The sequence below is a fragment of the Schistocerca nitens genome, chromosome 3 (assembly GCF_023898315.1).
Source record: "Schistocerca nitens isolate TAMUIC-IGC-003100 chromosome 3, iqSchNite1.1, whole genome shotgun sequence".
Lineage (NCBI taxonomy): Eukaryota > Metazoa > Arthropoda > Insecta > Orthoptera > Acrididae > Schistocerca > Schistocerca nitens.
Genome location: NC_064616.1, coordinates 225,489,810 through 225,507,637, shown reverse-complemented (window position 1 = coordinate 225,507,637; position 17,828 = coordinate 225,489,810). Strand labels below are relative to the sequence as shown.

General features: G+C 39.4%; 1 protein-coding gene across 1 annotated transcript in view; it reads right to left on the bottom strand.

The window, feature by feature from the left end:
• Positions 1-2,036: 2,036 nt before the first annotated feature.
• The window catches only part of LOC126248186 (unconventional myosin-Va), a 365,334-nt gene continuing 349,542 nt past the window's right edge, over positions 2,037-17,828 (bottom strand). Inside the window, exons 29-31 of the mRNA XM_049948965.1 lie at positions 17,640-17,762; positions 10,559-10,675; positions 2,037-6,097 (exon numbers count right to left, since the gene is read on the bottom strand). Coding sequence (XP_049804922.1) covers positions 5,972-6,097; positions 10,559-10,675; positions 17,640-17,762 — 366 coding nt within the window. The 3' untranslated portion in view covers positions 2,037-5,971. The remainder of the gene's footprint in view (positions 6,098-10,558; positions 10,676-17,639; positions 17,763-17,828) is intronic.

Here is a 17,828-nt window from a genome sequence, read left to right as displayed (position 1 = left end):
CTGGATCATATTGTTGCCACTATTTCACTGTGGATGGATGTAAGATTGCACTTGCTCCATGTAAAGCCAGAATTTCACATGAATCTGTATGCAACTTAAGACATTTTGTGAGCAGGAATAGTACTGTCCCTCCTACTTCTGCTTTGAAGTAGGTTTCCAGTTGCTATCTCACTTCTGTTGCACTCAGTAATGCACCTTTTATCAATTCCACAGCAGAACTGTCTCTCCAGGAAACTCAGAACAAGTGCTCTCTTCTGACAAAGAGCCACTCTTGTTGCACAATTGTCTCATGGTGGGACGACAAGTGTAACTAACATTCTGAAGTCCCTACATATATGTACACAGTAGCCATGCACTCTGCAAGGATTCACATAAGTTAACTGACATAAATCCCATACCCTAGACCAATGTTTCTTTTGTTAAAATAAATAAATAAAAATAAAAAATTAAAAAAGGCTCTGGAACTGTAATGTTCCAATGAGTGGTTTTTAAATTTAGACTTTTTAAAAGAATATTTTTAGTAATTTTCTGAGCATTTTAAAAGGATTAATAGAACATTTTTTTTTAGATTGCTTCAATTGAAGCAAAAGTTCTATCGTACCACATCTCGAAATCTGTGGTACTGACTTTTTGTCTCCGAGGTATAGGTACAGCATACCAGTGCACACCGTCACAAATCAAACACCGCCCTATATCACATTCCATATGGAAATAAGCACCATTAATTTCTTAATGTTAATGAATGCTTGTATAGTTTACATCGGAATATACCTGCATACCTAACTAAACAATAATTTTTTTAAAAAAAAAAGAGAGACCTTTAACAAGCTACACAAAACACACAGATTGAGGACAGGAGGATTACGGGTCGAACAGTGTTAACGACTCAATGCTTCTAATATCTGGTGAGTTGTCTTCTTTTTGCTTCCAATTTATTTGCGTTCTGCCATAACTTTCCTTATCAAAATACGATGTGTGTTCATTACAGCAGTCTGGCAATTCACAACCTCCATCATCCCACCTCTCACCCACTCTCTGGAACCAAATATTTCTTAATGTTGAACATTTTGCTTCTTATTTTTGCAGGGATGTAAATATGTGAACTGATACACTGGACTCTCAATATCTCATACAAATTAGACTTTTCATTTCTTCCCCATCTCAAAAAAATGGCTCTGAGCACTATGGGACTCAACTGCTGAGGTCATTAGTCCCCTAGAACTTAGAACTAGTTAAACCTAACTAACCTAAGGACATCACAAACATCCATGCCCGAGGCAGGATTCGAACCTGCGACCGTAGCGGTCTTGCGGTTCCAGACTGCAGCGCCTATTAACCGCACGGCCACTTCGGCCGGCTCCCCATCTCAACTGACATTTTTCCTTATACTTTCCACTGGCTGTATCACACACCCCAATTTTCTTACTGTTTCTTATCTTACCTTTCAAGTACAGAGGTAAACAAGGGCTCTAACATTTCTTGAATATTTTAAAAAACAGTATATGTTTGTATGACATAAGTATGTGAAGAAGTGCTGTTCAGTAGTTTTGGTTGTAATTTTCATGTTCATGTTTTACTAATATTACTGATATGTAATATCAGTACCATAATGAGACGGACAATAGGGAGTTATTAACAGACCTAGAAAAATGAACTTGCTTTCTTGCTTCTTCATTCCCCAGGAAACTAAGTTACTGCAGAAAATTAATTTTACAACCAGTATAGAAAAATTTATGTGAAATGTCCTCGAACTGTGTATTTCCAGTGATTATTGCTGCTGGGATATAATATCAGTCAGTGCTGCTGCTTATTTTTATTCTTTCCCAAACATGAAATAAAGACACAATAAGTGACCATATCCAACCAATTACATTACTCTTCCCTCTTCTCCAGTATTTGAACTATGAACAGCTGGGAAAAACTTTTAGAAGTATCAAAGCGCCTATGCTCACCCAAAACTGTTACAAAATTTTAGATCTTTAGTCTGAGTGAATAAGCATTCATGTGATCTGGAAGCAAATAAATACTCTTAAAACTGGTTTAACATTTTTTTAATTTCAGTTGTATGCATAAAATAATAAAGTACACATCACTTCTGATTAGAGAATTCAACAGTTATTAATTTATTAATCAACACGGTCATTCACAGATACAGCACAGATGAAATTATTATGACTAGATGTTTGAAAATATATTTTTTTTTATTATCTGAAACAATTCTGCATCTTCATAGTCATTCTATTTTTTAATAACTGTGAGAAAATGTGATCTTTGGAATATCTTATAACAGAATCATTTTACAATAAATACTATGAAGTTACACATGTCTCAAGTGGAGTTTCATTACTACAGTAGCACCAGCAATGTCTAAGTAATAGATTTTGATTTAAAGCCACTGTAATGAAGGAACCACATGCAATTAATTTGGTCCAACCAGTATGAATGAAGTGCACAATTCTGTCAGTCCGATATGATATTTTCTAGTTTTAATTGATCAATATAGCATTTAGAGCCCAAAAACAATACTGCAATGTACATGCATAAAGAGAACACGAGAAGAGAGCCCAGACTGCAAGAAGGGTTGGTAGAATTTGGGGGGGATTAAAATGATGCTTCCTTAGAAACAAATCATACAAAAAACAACTATTTTTTCAATTTTTCATAAAGCACACATTCTTTAAAATTAAATGTTTCATCACCTGGTTCCTTCAATGCTTGTGACTAATGGTATGAACAATGAATATTCTACAACATTTTTGAACAACGTTCCCATTTGAAGAAAATTTGCACATTAAAGAATTTTAGCATCATGCACATCATTTACCTAGCCAGGCATGCCACTCAAATCATTGACTAACCATCAGAACCACACAAAACAGTTAAATTTCAGTGTACAGAAGATGTTTTACTGGTACAATCTATATTATGTTCAGTTAGCACTAACCAAATTAGCTCTTTATAACGTGTAAATGGTTACTTAAGAGCAGACAACAGAACAATGCCATTTGTTTCTATGTCTTGGGTTCTGACAAAGTAAAATAAAACTTCTTCCTATAGGCATGGTTAACACTGTAATTATGATGGACAATTTTAGGCCAGGAAATTGTTCTGTTTCAAGTGAAGCCAATGACTGGTACTGTTATACAAAATATGTTATTGAAAAAACAGTGGAGTCACTAAATGATAAGCTCTCCTCATACAATTCTTGTCAAAGAATGAGAACTTTGTATCTATCGTTTTTCTGGAGGATTTACCAACAACATTGTTCCTTTTATTTTACAGTTTGACCATCTGAGGACCTATTAATATTAAATTTGAAAAATAAAGTGATTGTTTTGTGAACAATGAAGAAAGTCTGCATGAAGTTACATTTCCAAAATTTACTTGAATATGCAAGTAGAGGCCCAAACTTCTGCATGTTACAGAATATCTATAGTCAACAAACGTCACACACAGATAATCAACAAATGAATAATAGTAATAATAATAATAATAATAATAATAATAATAATAGTGAAAAACAGAAGGACATGTAAGTAATGTCATTATTCTGCTCCATAAACAGAAAAAAGAACAACAAAGAACATGAAGCGAGAGCAGGATAGAAATTAAATATTTCCTCCTCCAACGAGAAACCACAAAGCTGGTTCTCTCTCTCTCTCTCTCTCTCTCTCTCTCTCTCTCTCTCTCTCTCTCTCTCACACACACACACACACACACACACACACACACACACACACACACAGAGAATAAATACATTTTATACATGTAAATGACTGACAGACCTGTTCACAAAATATGTGCTCTCCATCAAATATGTTCCAATGGCTGTTTATTTGTAGTTCCACTGGGACATTTATTTTGTAGATACATTTATTAAACTGTATATTTAACCAGTAATTTTCAATATCTCTGTAACACATGACAAAATTACATCATCATGCTCAGTCCTAACAATTTAAAAAATTATATTATTTCTGGTGAAGGCCACTTACAAATACAAAGAACATGTAAAGAGAAGTTACAATTGATTTCTTTAATATCATCACAGTAGTTTCTTTTGTAAGGCTAACATGGATGCCATAAAAAATTTGAGCTAATGCTTAAAAAAATTAAAGAATACTGACTAGAACGCATATGAAGCAGAACAGACAATTTAGTAACCCATTCTCAAATACCCCCATCAGGGTACAACTCCATATTTACCTTTCAATATGCAATTTACATGTACATATATGAATTGACTGAATCAGAATAGAAATATACAGCTAAATAATGACAATACTCCACTGAAGGCCTGTTATGCAGTCAGTAACCAGCATTTAAAGTGATATTAAGAAAAAAAATACACCTGTAAATCAGTGGCACATAGCAGATAAGATATTCATGCACATGGCAATATTGCCCAGGACCCACAGTGATGTTCTTATATCCTCCAGATATCTACTTGTATTTCTATTGCTCCTTTAGAGATGAACCATATTCACAATTACAACAAAGAAATTTGGCACTGAACAGTGACTGACGGTACCTCATCACTAAAACAAAAAGTAAAATTAAAAAAAGCAGTAGTTCCTGGGTACTGTAAATACAAATTTACATTTAAGATTAATTACGTGGACTAGATTATAATAGATAGCTGGTTGGCCAACACTGAGGAATGCCTGCCACTTAAAAAAATTTCATCCTGCAATTAGTAGAAGGAAATATGATTTACATAAGGGCTAGTGAGGAACAGATGATGATGATGATGATGACTGAGAGAAACAGGATGCAAAGAATATAGTGGAAGTTCCTTTCCTCCTTCATATTACACGAAAGTGTGAAGGTGAAACAAACCTAAACTGCTTGCAAGGAAAATGCTTGTATTTTAACTATTTCAATTTCTTCATAGTTGGTCATCTCTCAGATGGAAAGTTTTTATTGCTATGACCCCTGATTCCTATTTTTCCTAAAGAAATTGTAACAAAAAAGAACAGTCTAGCAGTGACAGGACATTTAAGTATCCCATCACTGTGGAACAGTAAAAATGATTAAAACACTGCTCCACATAATATACACACATCATTTGACTTGTGGAACAAAGTTTTGCTTTCACAGATACTGGAGGGAAATGACAGTTGTGTTACAGGTAAACAAATGAATATAGCACGATAACATGTGTTTTTGCATTTTCAAATATTTGTTGTTGACAATGAATTAGGACATTATACAAAGCAGTAGTGTTTGATATTCAGAACAAACACAGGATGGACGACACTTTACATGCTACACTCACAACTTATGGAAAACTCTGCACCAGAGAACATTAAGAATTTTTTTACATTAGCAAAGTAATTTCTACAAGTAATACTTTTTTACAGCAGCTCTAGTGCATCTCTCTCTCTCTCTCTCTCTCTCTCTCTCTCTCTCTCTCTCTCTCTCTCTCTCTCTCACACACACACACACACACACACACACACACACACACACACACCACCCATCTCAACAAAAGCTGTATGTACAATGTTAAGTACGTACTCACTACCACATCAAAGTGAATTATGTACATGACACACTCCCCATTGTCCACCTCCCACAGTACAAAAATAACAAAGGAACAAAATGCACTTGGACAGTACACTCATTGAAAATGAGTAAGTTAAATAAAAATAAATATTAGAAACACTTTAAATAATTATAGCAAAATATCTCATGTACAATATATTTAATAAATAAAAAAACATGTAAGCAACCTGGCATTTTACCCAGATTCACATTACAACAATATAATAAGAATGAAATGCACGTTAGAATGAAGCAATAAACAAGTTTAAATTTATAGGCTGCTAATGACTGTAACACTAAACTTAGTAACCCATTACAATTTGTATGTTTATTACTTCAAAACCCAGACAGTCAGAAGGAAATAACTGTAAACCTTTTAACATGGTACATTTCTGTTTTCCTGATGAACTCTACTCTCTCTAGTTTAAGCTTTCTTCAACATAGGTAGATTCAGCACCTCTGGTACTTCTATATCTTCGAGCCTGATGTTTGACGGATTGAAAGGAAATCTTACTGGGAATGTGAATTTCGTGTCCATCAGTAACGTAGCCTGCAAAAGCAACAAAGTTACATAAATAATGTTAACTCAAGCAAAGACTTACTGATTTGTTAAATCCTGTAGCAAACAAATAATGTAAAAACATGCTTGTTAACCACTATGTTTATGGTTTCGCATATGTGCTCATTTGATACATTTTAAAAAGCGTTGCCCTCAGGTCCTGAATTAACACACAAAATGACTACTTTTTTTTTTTTTTTTTTTTTTTTAACAGAAACCTGTCCTGACCAAAACACAGCACGTCAAAGGAAACAATTACATTTCCAGAATGAAATTTCATTCTGCAGTGGAGTGTGTGCTGATACGAAATTTCCTGGCACATTAAAACTGTGTGTTAGACCGACACTTTAACACAGGACCTTTGCCTTTCACGGGTAAGTGCTCTACCAACTGAGTTACCAAAGTACGGCTTACAACCCGACTTCACAGCTTTATTCTGTCACTGCCAGTACATCATCTCCTACCTTCCAAACTTCACAAAAAGTCTCCTGCCAAGCTTGCGGGACTAGCATTCTTAGTCCTGCAAGTTGTATGGGAGAATTTCTGTGCAGTCTGCAAGGTAGGAGATGAGGTGCTGGCGGAAGTAAAGCTGTAAGGTCAGAACGCGAGTCGTGCTGGGGTAGCTCAGCTGGTAGAGCATTTTCCGCACGAAATGCAAAGGTCCTGTGTTCAAGTCTCAGTCCAGCACACAGTTTTAATCTGGCAGGAAGTTTCAACAGTTATGTTATCTTTAAAAAACACTATACAGTAACTATTCACACTGAAGAGTATTCTTTGTATTTTTATGTATATCTGTTAAATACCATAACAACAAACCAAACTGAATGCCAACTGCTCCAATTTTAATGTTTCAATAGATGTACATCAACTTTTGTATGCCATTCTTAATGTAATGCAATCATGTTTGTTTCCTAGCCCCCCCCCCCCTTTTTTTTTTGCATATTTGTTAAAATACTGCAGTGGTACGAGCTCATTGTAAACATGCACATATATGATAATTTAATAATGTACCACTCCTCCACACATCTCTACTTTAACTTGTCAAGTATGTTTTATTTTCTTATTAAGTAGTAGTTGATTGACTCCATCTTCACTAATTTACTAACTCCTATACCCCCCCACACACACACACAATAAAAGGAAAATTAGGATTTATTATCATCAGACATAGGGCACAAGCTCTTTAAGGGGAGGCTGGAAAAAAAAAGGGTTGTGCCCTTCATCCCTGTATTCCCCTTGAGTGATTCAGCAAAATCCTAGTTAACCTTAATCAGGATAACTGGAATGAGATTTGAGCCACTGCCATCTCCCACGTACACAATTCCAGTGTCTTACAATGCACTCTCTCTACCAATTAAACATGTCCCTGGCAAATAAAACCTCATCTGGAAGAGCTCTGCAGCATTATAGCTGAACAGAACACACATGAAAATTGCCTGAATTGGTAAAACCACATGCTTTACTTGATTTTATATCTGATCTCCTTTTGAGTAACGCAAATACGTAATTCTGCACTACACTAAGATATTTTTCACTCACTCATTACCTTCAATTATCACTCTGCCTAAATGCTATGATGTGCAAACCTTAAGGATGAAAGTAACTTGAACACAATTTGTTACTGCCAAGCAACATAGCTCAAAAATTCTTGGACCATATATAAAAAGGATTTCTAGAGCTTAATACAGAAGTTAACAAAGAAATATGCAATGAGGTGAACAAAACTGACACTTTTACTCAAAAACAATAATGACACTGAAGTCATGACGATTTTTTATATCCCTCTGGACATTACGAAAGGCAGGACACAGTTCTTAATAGGGTGTATGATCATCAAGGACAGCAATGGATGCTTTACAACATACTCCCACACTAGCCACAAGACTGGTACAAAGTTCTTGCGGTAGAGTGTTCCATTCACCCGTAAGGATGGTTGGCAACTGCTGGCTGGTCATTGGTGCATCTGGATAAGCTGGAATGTGTCTCCCCAACGCATCACACACATACTCAATAGGATTCAAGTTGGGGAAATGTGCAGGGCAGTCAATTTGCTGAATATATTATCATTCCAAGAGCTGCTCAACCTGCGCTGTTCAATGCAGTCACATATTGTCAACCTTAAAAATGAAGTCAGCGTCACATGCACCCCTGAAAAGATGCACATGGGGAAGGGGTACAGTGTCAAGGTAACACTGACCAGTGAATGTACAATGTTCGAAGATTTGCAGGAAAGTACACCAAAACAATCACACGCTTCCGCACGCCATACCTCCTGGACCACAAACGAATTATTTTCAATAATGTTTTTGGGTGCATTACATACCTCATATGACAAAAAGTGAAAAAAGTCACTTTGTCCCAGAGAGATGGATACAGTGCTCAATGAAACATTTAAGCTGATTATAGGTTGGCTCAAACCTATTTCAACAAATAAACTTTACTACCCTGTTGAAATAGTGCCACCCTTTGTACACAAAGAAGTGGCTGCTGAGGCAAAGTGGAGCAGAACTCCACGCCCCACTGTATGGACATATCTCCCCTCCTCAACAGCTGAGGCTGAGGAAGGTGTTCCAACTGTCATCCAAGAAGCTTACTGTGACTCCTGAGAAGGTGAAGTTGGAACTATGGAAGAAGAGAATACCTAGAATCTGCAGTTGGATGACAACAGCTGAACAGTAGCCTTATGAGCACAGTGAAAGACGATTGGCATGGGAACCACTAAAAAAATTATGATCTGGAATGTGAATATCCAAAGACACTATGAAGAATTTGGGCTTTAACAATGTTGACACATGCTGTAAATGTGCACAAGAGCAAACTACCAACCACATGTTTCAATGCTTCCTGCAGCCAACACCCTGCACTGAGGGCGACGACGATAGTCACGCCACTTTCAGTGTCGTGGAGGCTGTGAAGTTCTGGGTACATGTCATATGAAGATGAAAGTTCACCAGAAGGGTTGTATTTTCCCTGTCTTATTTACCTATTTCCTGAGTTGATTGTATATGTGTGTATTTGCACATTTCTGAGTTGAGAATAAATAAGTCAGCTAGCAATTTGGAACACTGCAGTATTGGGACAGGATCCTCCAATCTATTGTCCAGCCCTTCAAAGACCAGTTTTGGAATGGATTCCTCTTTCAAAAAAAGAGAGAATACCTTGCCCATCTCATAAACAACTTCCTCTGTAAAGCAGAAATCAACCTAATTAGAAAGGCTTTTGATATTTGCCAAGAAACCCAACTGAGTTTACTTGGTATCAATAGAAACTTGCAGTGTGTTGTGTAAACAGGAGGGCTACTGTCTAAGAATGAGACAGATTTCTTGATTTCATAGATTTGCGCATTTGAACATACTACTTTTATTTTGCAAATTGTTTGGTTTTTATTGTATGGCAAATATTTTTTTCCTCTGGAAGGCTTATTTTTCCATTCCTGGCTCCTCTTCAATCCTGACCCACAAATGTCTACAGATATGCTGGCCACAAAAAAATTATAATGTCATAATTGCAGCACTTTTTATAAGCTACGAGTACTGTGTTATGTTAGATATAATTTCATTCTTTCTACACCTTTAATTACTTGGTGAGTGTCAAAATACACTAGGAACTTGCCACTAACACATACCAAAGAATTAGGAGGGATCGAGTGTGCCTGTAACATAATGGCAATCACCTTGAATCGTGTAATAAACAGAAAATAATCTGCACCTGTGTAGCTAGCAAAATGTCAGCTATCATACTAATCAAATTAGTGTCATCACTGAACCATTTTGCTGATTGGTCATCTCTTACACAAAATGCTAGAATGCTGAATAATGATATAAGCATAGTATTCGAAGAACTGTACTGACACCCCGAACTACAGGGAACTAACATGCATCGAGATTAAGATATAGTGCATTCATAATGGCTAGGCACTAGCCGAAATCTGGATTTGCATAACAAAACCTGCAAAAAATAAATAAATAAATTATAAACTGAATAACAGTTGCTGAGTGCCCCCACGTTCCTAATGGAAGGTAACCTGATATACGCGAGTGATAAAACTGTGGGAGATATTACAATCATAGCTACTGAGAAGGTTTCTCAGGCAATGGAACACTGCTCTCAAATAGCTGTTCAGGACTGATTAATTTTTCATTTAACCACAAAAGCAACAATGCTGATGAAAAGAATAAAATTAAGAAGGCTAATTGTAATATCTCACTGGCAGTGTATAAAATGTAACATTTTCTTGTAGAATGGATCCATAGCTTCTATAAATTTTTTGGAGGATTTCATTTTGATTTTTGCTGTTAGCAAGATGAAATTCTTAAAAAAAAAAAAATAAAATAAAAAATAAAAAACAAAAAAAAAAAACACCAATAGTTTATGGGCTCTCAATAATGTCTATACGAACTTACGTACGTTACAAAATACTGTGAGAGCCACAATTTGTTCATTTTCCCATACCTGTTCCTGAGGTTCATTTCTTTCCTGGAGCTTTGCCTGTATCTTGCGAATAAAGCTGACAGGAACACGTTCTTCAAATTCATCTATGGTTGTATACAGATTGAGTATTTTGATTATCTGAAATCATGAGTAACAGTTAGAATCCTATAAACCATAATGCATTATAATTACAGCAGAGATATTCAATCAACTAGTAATTATACTACTACAATATATTTGCAAGGCTTGTATAAGAATTATGTACTGAAATACTGAGTTCTATAAGGGTGTCAACTTTATTCTCTCTGTAGTATCTGATGAAATGGAGACAGAAAAAACTGGGACATATTCCATCACACAATCTTGCATAAAAAAATGATGTACTAAAGTGAGATGAAAGTAATGTGGACTAGCAGAAACAAGGCATGCAATAAAACTTCTTATCAAATTTGGAGCATATAAGCAAAATAACACATGATGGGCAAAGCAAAAAGGATGCAAGAAGCAGATTAGAACAGATATGGAGAGCACTCCTCACTCAAAGAAGTTTAATACCATCAACCATAATCCTTAATTGGATAAGACATTTCTCAGAATGTATGTCTGGAGTACTCCATAGTATAGAAATGAGTCAGTTGCTGTGGGAAAATCTGAAGAAAAGAGAATCAAAGCATTTGAAATGTGGTGTTATAGAAGAATACTGAAAATTAAATGGATTCATAAGAAGAGAAATAGTGGTTCTCTACAGAAATAGTGAGGAAAGAAGTACCTGGAAAGCAATGATCTGAAGAAGGGGCTGGATGATAGGACATGGAGTAACATCCATGGTACTGGTGGGAGCCATAGAGAGCAAAAACTTTAGGGGATACTGTTACAGATATAACCAAAAGATAGTTTAGGATGTTGAGTGTAAGATGAAGAGGTTGGCACAGTGGAGGGAGCCATCATGGGCTGCATCAAATCACTTAAAAGAGTGATGAAAGGGGGGAAGGAGGGGGAGGGGGCAAAAAAAAAAAAGATTGACTGGTAAAGTAACCCATTAAAACTACAGCAGTAATACAAGACGATTATTTGCCAGGCAACACCACAGTGTATAAATTATCACTTAATATCCACTTCTAGCTCAGGCTGTTCCAACAAAGCCCCATGTAGTAGGAGTGCTGACTCCTAAACACATGGTCCATGTAGTAGCAACAGCAGCAACTGATTTAATGCAATTCCTAGTATTACAGTTAAAGACCAAAAATACATAATTATAGACATCCTCTTACATAGTTACAGGGGTGCAATGTAGACTAGCCTCCCCATGGTGCACACTGGGCAACGTGATTTTTTATCACGGCTAAATAGTCTACAAATCTGGCTGCTGGACCTGTGAGGATTTCCCAGCTTTACAGAATCAGCACAGACATGAACGCGAATACCCGAAACAACGGTTCCTCTCAGAACCCGTTGACCAAGGACATTGGAGATGTCCTTAAAATCCTACAACTCAACATAGAAGGAATGAGTAGAGCTAAATCTGACTACCTAATTAAAGTCCTGGACAACCATTCAGTGGATGCTGTCTTGCTCCAGGAAACACACTGCGCCGACGAAAAGCAGTTGAAAAATAGACGCAAACTTCCAGGATATTCCCTTGCTGCAGCAACTTACCACGCTAACTATGGCACTGCCACCTACTTTAAAAACAACACTGACCAGGTCCATGATATAAAAACACACACTGATCCAAGCACCTACGTCATAAGAACAAAAATTGCTGATATTGAAGTCATCAACCTCTACAAACCCCCAACTCAGTCATGGAATGACTCTGCTATTTCCAACATACAACTTCCTACAGTGATAATGGGCGATTTCAACAGCCACAGTACCCAGTGGGGATATAACAACACCAATGAGGATGGGGAGGGAGTAATGAAATGGGCGGACATAGAAGACGTCTTCTTGATCCATGATCTAAAGGATAAAGGGATTTTCCACTCGGCTAGATGGAAAAGAGACTACAACCCTGATCTGTGCTTTGTTTCCAGAGACGCCAAAAAGCTACCATTACGCTGCAATAAACATATCTTGCCTGATTTTCCTTGTAGCCAGCACAGGCCCATCCTGCTACATTCGGTATACAGATTCCAATAGTGAGATCTACACCTAAACCTCGATGGAATTTTGGCAAAGCCAACTGGGAAGCCTTTACCACCGAAATGGACCACAACATCCAATGGATCCCACCCGCATCGAAGAACTACAACCGCTTTGTGGGATTACTCCTAGCCATTGCCAAAAAACACATTCCCAGAGGCTACAGGAAAACTTATATTCCCGGCTGGAGCCAAGAATGCATAGACCTATATAATGCATATTCGCAAAACAACGATCCTGAAATTGCGGATGAGCTTCTCCAATGCCTGGACTCAGCAAGACGAGAAAAGTGGCACACTCTCATGAAAAATATGGACTTCAAGCACTCCAGCAAGAAAGCCTGGTGCCTTCTTAAAAACGTAGGTGAAAGCTCCATTAAAACCTGTATGGGTGGCAACATGCACCCCAAAGAGGTAGCAAACAGAATAGTTAACCTTACGAGAAAAACACCACGCAGCAACAAGGATAAGACTATGAAAGTAAAGAAAGAACTGAGAACCAAGCTCCGACAATCCACACCCGACAACAATTTCTCAAAAACCTTTACCATCCTAGAGATCACAGAAGCACTGAAAGAAATGAAAATGGGTAAAGAGGCTGGTTTAGATGAGGTCTACCCCGAGTTCTTACGGCACCTAGGACCTCGAGCTCTACTGTGGCTAACTCAGTTTTACAATGACATCCAACAATCGGAAACACTACCACCACTATTTAAGCAAACCAAGATCGTCGCCATTCTTAAGCCTGGCGAAGATGGAAAGCTCCCAGAGGACTATAGACCTATAGCTCTTCTAAATGTATGCTACAAACTATTGGAGAGACTTATTCTCAACAGAATAAAACCCATTGCTGAGAATTTCATTCCTATTGAACAAGCCGGATTTAGACCCGGTCGGAGTTGCTGTGATCAAGTATTATCTCTTACCACACATATTGAGAGTGGATTTCAAAGGAAGAAAACGACAGTCGCCGTGTTCATAGATCTATCGTCAGCATATGACAGTGTGGAGGGAGGCAATGATTCTTAAACTCCAACGCATTATTCCTTGCAAGAAAACGGCTACCCTAATCAACATTATGCTTTCAAATACACTCCTGGAAATTGAAATAAGAACACCGTGAATTCATTGTCCCAGGAAGGGGAAACTTTATTGACACATTCCTGGGGTCAGATACATCACATGATCACACTGACAGAACCACAGGCACATAGACACAGGCAACAGAGCATGTACAATGTCGGCACTAGTACAGTGTATATCCACCTTTCGCAGCAATGCAGGCTGCTATTCTCCCATGGAGACGATCGTAGAGATGCTGGATGTAGTCCTGTGGAACGGCTTGCCATGCCATTTCCACCTAGCGCCTCAGTTGGACCAGCGTTCGTGCTGGACGTGCAGACCGCGTGAGACGACACTTCATCCAGTCCCAAACATGCTCAATGGGGGACAGATCCGGAGATCTTGCTGGCCAGGGTAGTTGACTTACACCTTCTAGAGCACGTTGGGTGGCACGGGATACATGTGGACGTGCATTGTCCTGTTGGAACAGCAAGTTCCCTTGCCGGTCTAGGAATGGTAGAACGATGGGTTCGATGACGGTTTGGATGTACCGTGCACTATTCAGTGTCCCCTCGACGATCACCAGCGGTGTACGGCCAGTGTAGGAGATCGCTCCCCACACCATGATGCCGGGTGTTGGCCCTGTGTGCCTCGGTCGTATGCAGTCCTGATTGTGGTGCTCACCTGCACGGCGCCAAACACGCATACGACCATCATTGGCACCAAGGCAGAAGCGACTCTCATCGCTGAAGACGACACGTCTCCATTCGTCCCTCCATTCACGCCTGTCGCGACACCACTGGAGGCGGGCTGCACGATGTTGGGGCGTGAGCGGAAGACGGCCTAACGGTGTGCGGGACCGTAGCCCAGCTTCATGGAGACGGTTGCGAATGGTCCTCGCCGATACCCCAGGAGCAACAGTGTCCCTAATTTGCTGGGAAGTGGCGGTGCGGTCCCCTACGGCACTGCGTAGGATCCTACGGTCTTGGCGTGCATCCGTGCGTCGCTGCGGTCCGGTCCCAGGTCGACGGGCACGTGCACCTTCTGCCGACCACTGGCGACAACATCGTTGTACTGTGGAGACCTCACGCCCCACGTGTTGAGCAATTCGGCGGTACGTCCACCCGGCCTCCCGCATGCCCACTATACGCCCTCGCTCAAAGTCCGTCAACTGCACATACGGTTCACATCCACGCTGTCGCGGCATGCTACCAGTGTTAAAGACTGCGATGGAGCTCCGTATGCCACGGCAAACTGGCTGACACTGACGGCGGTGGTGCACAAATGCTGCGCAGCTAGCGCCATCCGACGGCCAACACCGCGGTTCCTGGTGTGTCCGCTGTGCCGTGCGTGTGATCATTGCTTGTACAGCCCTCTCGCAGTGTCCGGAGCAAGTATGGTGGGTCTGACACACCGGTGTCAATGTGTTCTTTTTTCCATTTCCAGGAGTGTACATTTTTTTAAGTACACCTAGGTGGAGAGATAAGCAAGAAATATAGGTTAAATGATGGCCTGCCCCAAGGACCCGTGCTAGCTCCATTACTTTTTAATATATATACATCAGACCTACCAGAGACATCATCTAAGAAGTTTATGTATGCAGACGATATTGCTCTCACATTTCAACATCAAGACTTCCACAATTCCGAAAGAATCATTGAGGAATACCTTATCAAAATGGATGAATATTTCGAAACATGGAGGCTCAGACCTAATACTTCTAAAACCCAAGTCTCCTGTTTCCACCTCAACAACAGACAGGCAAACTATGCACCCCACGTAGAGTTCAGAGGCCAGCTGCGTAACTACAATCCCCTCCCAAAGTATCTGGGAATTACACTGGACCGATCTCTGACGTACAAGGAGCACTTATACAAATGCGCAGCAAAAATCAAAACCAGAAATAATGTCCTACACAAACTCACTGGAAGTAGCTGGGGAGCAAGTGCCACAGTTCTCAGAACATCTGCTCTTGCACTAGTATATTCGGTGGCTGAATACTGCGCTCTGGTCTGGCTAAACAGCACTCATACAGCAACGGTGGACACCCAGCTAAACGACACCATGAGGCTCATCTCAGGCACTACTAAACCGACGCCCCACCAATGGCTCCCGGTACTGGCTAACATAGCCCCACCTCATCTAAGGTGAAGATCTGCACTGAAAAGGGAATGGCAAAAGTGCGCTAACAACTGTGACCTACCCTTACACAAAGACTGCAAGAATCCCAGCCACAGGCTCAAGTCCCGTAAGCCATCATGGAGATTAGGGCAACAGCTGATCGAGGACAATTATGATATCGACGAAGCCTGGCGTCGGGAATGGGATATGTCTAACCCTGATCACCTTAACTTAGTCTCGGACCCAACCGTACGGCCCGAGGGCTTCGGTCTTCCCAGAAAATCTTGGACAACTTTAAATCGTATCCGAACAGGCTATGGTAGATGTAATTACTGGAAGAACAAATGGGGACAGACTGACTCGCCCAACTGCGACTGTGGGAATCCACAAACTCTACATCATATCGCAATGGACTATCCTACGAGGAGATTCCCTGGCACAATGCAGGAGCTGCACCTCCTGGAGGGAGATGCTTCTGGCTGGCTGAGGGACTTGGACATACAACCATGAGTCTGGTTTACTCTTCTCCTTCTGAAACTTTTAGTTGAAATGATCCTGATATCCTGATATTTGCTTGAAGAAATTTATTGAAACCACATAAAACCTAAATCAAGGTGACTAGATGAGGATTACAGTCTCCATTCTCCTGTATATAAGGCCAATGTGTTAACAAAAATGCAACCCTGATGGGTTTATTCATAGTTTACAACATTGGTTTGTTTATGAAATAACGTCTTTGCAATAATATATAAAGGAAAAGTCTAGTGCTGCAATTTTAATTAAACACTAGTGGAGTACTCGCCACACGCTAGTATGTGCAGTGCACATTTAACGTTCAATACGACAAGTACTTTTAAAGGGGTCTGCCGTAACACATTCCAACACCTACTCTTCAAAATTGCGTGTGCAAGTGGACCTCATCTTGCCAGGTCCCTCGGTTCTTCTTTCTAATGAACCAGTCTCCCACATTAGTCAATAGAGGGAACTAAAAACTCATCATGACTGATGGCTGTTAGGAAATCATTCCTCATACAGCCTCTCAGCAGTGAGACCACTGCAACGTGCTACCCCATAGACAAGATGCATGTCAGTGAGCTCTGTAAAACTGTACCTGTACTGCTCCATTGTATTGTACTGTGTGTGTCTCCGAATAGCACTGAGTAATGAACAGGTCTGTCATTGGTTCATAGACCATTCTGTCATGGGACAATGTAAATACAATGCATCAGAGCCATCTTACGGATAAGTAAAGTAAACAAAATCTGCATGATGACTTCCCAGTAATCAGGCACGTCATCCTTGTTTCCTTGCAGGAATAAATGCACATGTAGATAAACATCACAGTATGAGTAAACATCTACGCACGTCAGTTGTAAATAAGCTGGAAAACAGTAGTGTTAGACAAAGCTATAGACAAGTTTACTCCCATATCTCCTTAAGCTGGCTTCTCTGACCCTCAGTTCCCAACTCAAGTTGTTCAGTGGAGAATTCTCTATGTCCCGTTACAGTTTTGCATGCTCTTACAGAAAAACCCTGTATAATACTCAAATGAGTCACTAAAAATGGTTAGTACTTTAATCAAAATACAACTATAGATCATGAGTCTTAACGAACATGTTCCTTCATAGCCCTTACGGTATCCAAATAAATTTTGAACATGAAAGCTTTACCTAAATATCACAATGGGAACTCTAGAAGTAATGTTTACAATTTAAGAATTCTGTTACAAATGACACCAATTTAAAACTGTGATACAATTAATTTTTGATACATACCTGAAACATTGAAAGTTTATCACACATATCACAGACACTCTGAACATCCTCATCCAGTTTACGAGCCTGTAGCAAGTGGGCAGCCTGAATTATAGGCTGTAACGTATCTGGCACATTGGTATCCTGGAACAAATGTGCTAATAAAGTATACTGATCTATAAAAATTAACTAAAAACAAGAACTTGTGGT